Source organism: Passer domesticus, chromosome 32, assembly GCF_036417665.1.
Source record: "Passer domesticus isolate bPasDom1 chromosome 32, bPasDom1.hap1, whole genome shotgun sequence".
NCBI classification, from domain to species: Eukaryota; Metazoa; Chordata; class Aves; order Passeriformes; family Passeridae; genus Passer; species Passer domesticus.
The window spans coordinates 310158-315938 of NC_087505.1; the positions used below are offsets into that span (position 1 = coordinate 310158).

The following is a 5781-nucleotide window of genomic DNA, read 5'->3' on the forward strand; positions in this document are numbered from 1 at the left end:
TGTGACACCAAAAAAAAACCCAAAAAAAGGGAGATGGATTTTTTAAGTCACTAAAGACCTGCTCAGCACCTTCATGGGTTCATTGTGACAAACAAAAAAACCCAAAAAACCAGAAGATGGATTTTTAAAGTGATTAAAAATCTGCTCAGGGCTTTTAGGGGTTCAGAGTGACACAAAATAACCCCAAAAAACAGAAGATGGATTTTTTAAGTCATTAAAATCTGCTCAGTGCTTTTATGGGTTCATAGAGACACAAAATTACCCTAAAAAGGCCAATTTGGCCCTGCTGGCTCCAGCAGAGCTGAGAGGGACCAGGACAAAATAAAGCCCAGCCTTGGTGACACCAGCACAGAGCCCAAACCCACAGGGAGGGGTCATAGCCTGAATATTTTAATTTTTCTTATTAAAAATTGTGGTTTCTTGTGAACTCAGACAAACAGCCCCGCCCAGGTGGTTTTTGTGGCCAGGAGAAAGGGCCCTGAATATTTCGGACACGAAAATGAATCAGAAGGTTTGGGAGCTCTTGGGTAATTGTGCCCCACATGGGGGAAGAAGTGGAGAGGGTGAAACCTTCCTTTAATTATGGAATTCTCCATCGGGAACGAATCCAGGAATCAATGCAGGCCCTTCCTGCTTGGTGCCGAGGGACAATTTCTCTCTGATGATCCTGAGGAGAGCTGAGATGGACCAGAACAAAGCTGTGCCCAGCCCAGTGACACCAACACTGAGCTGGGACCACAGGGCTGGGTGAGAACTGGAGTTTTTAATTAAAAAATTAAAAAAAAAAAGAATTGATGGATAATGAGCTGCACCCACCACAAGGGGGAATTTGTTTTGCTGTTTTCTCTCAGTGGATTGAAATCCACATCCAAACCTTGGCCAAACACCCCCAAAATCCGGGCGTTGTGGATGAGATGAAACCCTGGAGCTGGAGAAGCCCGTGGAAAACCTGTCCCAAATCCAACAACAACCGGGACCACCCTAAGGATGGAAAACCCCCCTGGAAAACCCATTCCTACACATCCATGGCTTCAGTCCCCACAAACAGCCCCGGGGCTGGGGCTGCTGCTCTGAATGCCACGGAGGATTAATTATCCCGAGGTAATTACTCTGGGAAGCTGACATGGAACCACTCATTGTCCGGGGTGAGTCGGCGGCTCCGACTCACTCTGGGAAGGCCACGGGGCTTACGGGACCTGGCGGCTCCTCCGGCGGCCCTATAAAAGCTTTGGCGGAGCTGGGACGCGCTGGTCGCCTCTGGAAGCTCTTCCCACCCCCGGGAGCTGGGTGAGTCCAGTTTGAGTCCTGTTCCTGAGCCTCTGGAGATGCTGGGATGGGGAATTTGGGAGGAATTCTTGATTCCTGGAGTGGGGATGGGCTGATGGGGTGGCTCGGAGAAGATTCCCCATCCCAGGAAGGGTACATGGTCAAGTTGGACAGGGTTTGGGATTGGGGTTTGGGGAGATCTGGGGTGGGTTTGGGAAATAGCAGCTTGTTTTGGGGTGGGATTGGTGGATTCCAGTGAAAGATCCAGAGCGGTTTTAGGAAAAATAACACCTCAGTCTGGGGTGGCATTGGTGGATTCCAAGCAGAGATCTGGGGTGGCTTTGGAAAAAATACGAGCTCGTTTTGGGGTGGGATTGGCGGATTCCAGGAAGAGATCTGGGGTGGTTTTAGGAAAAATGCCGGCTCGTTTTGGGGTGGGATTGGCAGATTCCAGGGAGAACATCCCCTGCAAGAATGGGTGGTGGGAGGGACTTTCCATCAGGAGCTGGAGCTCCTGATGGGAAATCCCTCCCACGGGGAATGGGGTAAAAGTGAAAGTGAAGGAATTTAGGTTGGGTTTGGGAGGGAATTGTTCCTTGTGAGAGTGAGGAGAGCCTGGAACAGGATGTTCCATGGATTTCCCATCCCTGGAAGTGTCCCAGGTCAGGCCCAGATAGTGGAAGGTGTCCCATGGCAGGGGTTGAGTTGACCTTTGATGTCCCTTCTGACCTAAAGCACTTTGGGATTCTGGGATTACAAAATTCAGATTTATTCCTGATTTTCCCGTATAAAAAGTGCAATTTGGGAGAGGTTTTTAAAATTGATTGGTTGGAATTTCTGTGATGGAGTGGGAAAGGATTCTTGTGGTTCGCTGTTGAGTGCCTGAATCACAGATTTCCTCCTGAAAAGGGGAAGTTTGGGAAGTTTTAGATAATTAATTAATTAAATTAATTGGGGTTTTTTTACATGACATTCAGTGCTGATTGTCCCTGAATGTCCCCAGCTTGGCTTCAGGACGTGGTTCAGAGTTAAAAACGAGGGGTTGGGTCCCTCAGGTGCTGCTGGGGCCATGTTGGGATGATGGCACAGCTGGGACGTGTCCCCAAGGTGTGGGGACCGCGGGGAACTCGCCTGTCCAGGTGTCCTTGGGTGTCACCAAACAGGTGGGGAGGGACCCTAAAATTCACCTCATTCCAACCCCACTGTGTCCTTCAAATGTCCCCAAGATGTCCCCGAGACCTCCACCAGCTGGGGCTGTGACACAGCTGGGACATGTCCCCAAGGTTTGGGGACCAGAGTGCCACCAAAAAGGTTGTGTTGGGAGGGACCTCAAACCTCACCTGATTCCAACCCCGTCTGTGTCCTTCCAGTCCTGCCACGTGTCCCCAAGATGTCCTGCCACCTGCACCAGCACCTCACTCCGCTCTACCAGGACCCCGTGGCGCTGTCCCCTGGCGTCCCCTTCCCGGCTCAGCGGTGGCACTCCACCACCTGCATCCCCCAGGCCGTGCCCAGCCAGGTGCCCCTGCAGCGGACGATGTCCTCCAGCATGTGCCAGCAGCAGAGTGTCACCCAGGCCGTGCCACCCTACCAGCTCCACGGACCCCCCTGCGTGCCCCAGCACCTCCTGCACCAGCAGACTGTCCCCAGGCGGGTGACAACATACGTGCCACCGCAGCAGCGCATCACCCAGTGCGTGCCACACCAGGTGGGGGTGACCCAGTGCGTGCCACAGCAGCTGCGGGTGCCACAGTACTGCCTGCCTGTCCCCCAGCAGCAGAAGATTGTCCCCAGGTGTGTCACCACCTGCGTGCCGCAGCAGCGCGAGACGGGCGGCGCGGGTGTCACCGGCGTCACCCAGTGCGTGCCGCAGCAGATGCAGGTGCCACCGCCTGAGTGCGTCCCCCAGCAGCAGAAGATTGTCCCCAGGTGTGTCACCACCTGCGTGCCGCGGCCGCCATTCGTCACCAAGGGTGTCCCGCAGCAGCAGAGTGCCACCAGGTGCGTCCCCCAGCAGTGCGTGACCAGCGTCTGTCCCCAGCAGGGTGTCCCCAGGTGTGTCACCAGCTGTGTCCCCCAGCAGCGCGCGACCCGGGGCGTCTCGTACCAGTGGGTGACAGCGCCTGTCCCCCAGCAGCAGCAGAGTGTCACCGCCAGTGTCCCCCAGCAGTGGCACAGCAGGTGTGTCACCAAGTGTGTCCCCCAGCAGTGTGACACCGGCGGGGCCAGCATTTGTGTCCCACAGCAGCAGCAGAGCGGGATGGTTTGTGTCCCCCAGCAAAGTGCCACCAAGGGTGTCCCCCAGCAGTGTGGGACAATTTGTGTCCCCCAGCAAAGTGCCATCAAGTGTGTCCCCCAGCAGTGTGTGACCAAGGGTGTCCCCCAGCAATGTGGGACAATCTGTGTCCCCCAGCAATGTGTGACCAAGAGTGTCACTCAACAGAGTGCCACCAAGTGTGTCCCCCAGCAGAGCGTGACCAAATGTGTCCCCCAGCAAGGTATGACCAAGTGCATCCCCCAGCAAAGTGCCACCAAAGGTGTCACCCAGAAGTATAGGACAGTTTGTGTCCCTCAGCAAAGTGCCACAAAGTGTGTCCCCCAGCAATGTGTGACCAAGAGTGTCACTCAACAGTGTGGGACAATTTGTGTCCCCCAGCAAAGTGCCACCAAGTGTGTCCCCCAGCAATATGGAACAATCTGTGCCTCCCAGCAGTGTGTGACCAAATGTGTCCCCCAGCAAAGTGCCACCAAGTGTGTCCCCCAGCAAATTGTGACCAAGAGTGTCACTCAGCAGTGTGGCACAATTTGTGTCCCTCAGCAAAGTGCCATCAAGTGTGTCCCCCAGCAATGTGTGACCAAGAGTGTCCCCCAGCAATACGGGACAATTGGTGTCCCCCAGCAGAGCGTGACCAAGTGTGTCCCCCAGCAAAGTGCCACCAAGTGTGTCCCCCAGCAATACGGGACAATTGGTGTCCCCCAGCAGTGTGTGACCAAATGTGTCCCCCAGCAAAGTGCCACCAAGTGTGTCCCCCAGCAGTCCGGTGGAGTGAAGATCTCCAGCCACTCCAAGAAATACTGCTCAGCCCCCAAGTGGCCCTGGTGACCACCAGGTGTGTGACGAGGACAATCCCCGGGAATATGGCCAGAATTCCCTGGTTTTTAACCCCTGATTCCCGCAGAGTCCCCAAACAGCTATTCCCCAAGTTCCTTGCCAAGTTTTTATTCTTTGATTAAGATAAAAAACACAACTTGAAATGAAAACTCTTTGAAATAACGAAAGTTATAGCAGAGTTATTTTATAAACGTTTCAATAGAAAGGTAATTAATTAAATTCTTTATGTTGAAGATGTGCACTGAAAACAAATTTATTTACAGAAATATACTATTATTTTACATATATATGTATAAACTTAAATAAACATTCTTGTCTGACCTCGGATTAAAATCTTGAGTTTCTGCCTCTTGGTGTTTTTTTATTTAATTAAAGAAATATTTATTTAATATTATTATTATTATTTTAAATTCACATTATAAATATTTAATACTATTATATTTATTTAACGTGACATCTTTATTTAATGTGAAATATTTATTTAATGTGAAATATTTATTTAATAGAACTATTTATTCAATATAAAAATTATTTAATGGGAATATTTGTTTAATATTAAATATTTGTTTAATATTAAATATTTATTTATTAAGTCCAGCAAAATCCAGGCTAGAAAAAGCCGTGGATGAGCCCCATCATTAGGAAAATGAGCAGGAGCTCATGAGGTGACCAGAGGGGACAGGAGGGTGTGGCTGGGCTGGGGACGCTGTCCTGCATCTTGTCCTGCCCCTCCCTGCCTCGGTGACCTCCTGGTGCCACCTGGAGTTGTCTAAGAGCTCCTGGAAGTGTTGGGAGATCCCGGTGCCTCCTTTTCCTGGGAGTTTGGGGTTTGTTTCCAGCAGGGAATGTGGAAAATCTGCCGCCCCCAGAGCCGGGCGTGGTTCCACAATCCAACCCGCCAGATCCCCCGAAAACTGAGGGGGAAAATCCTGGAATGGTTTGGGTTTCAGGGACCTGTTGGATCCACTAAAATCAGGATAAAATCCTGGAATGGTTTGGGTTTCAGGGATTTGTTGGATCCACTAAAATCGGGATAAAATCCTGGAATGGTTTGGGTTGGAGGAACGTCAAAATCATCCCATTCCATGGGTAGGGACATTCCCCTATCCCAGGTGGCTCCAACCCGGCCCTGGACATTCCCAGGGATGGGGAATCCTTGGAATAACCTGGGCCAGGGAAGGATTGATCCCTAAAATTCCATCCAAACAGGCCCAGGGAATTCTGGAATGGTTTGGGATGGAAAAGAACCTTAAATCCCAAAAAATCCCACCCCATTTCCATAGGCAGGGCTATTGCCCTATCCCCTGTGGGTCCAGCCTGGCCTTGGGCACTTCCAGGGATGGGAAATCCATGGAATCACCTGGGACCCTCACAGAGAACAATTCCTTCCCAAAATCCCACCC

At 51.4% G+C, this 5781-nt stretch overlaps 1 protein-coding gene across 1 annotated transcript; it reads left to right on the plus strand.

The window, feature by feature from the left end:
- The first annotated feature begins 1540 nt into the window (after positions 1-1540).
- Positions 1541-4616, plus strand: LOC135288298 (keratin-associated protein 10-4-like). Its single transcript, XM_064401654.1, has one exon. The coding sequence runs from the start codon at positions 2657-2659 to the stop codon at positions 4367-4369; it is 1713 nt and encodes a 570-aa protein (XP_064257724.1). The 5' UTR covers positions 1541-2656; the 3' UTR covers positions 4370-4616.
- Positions 4617-5781: the final 1165 nt, after the last annotated feature.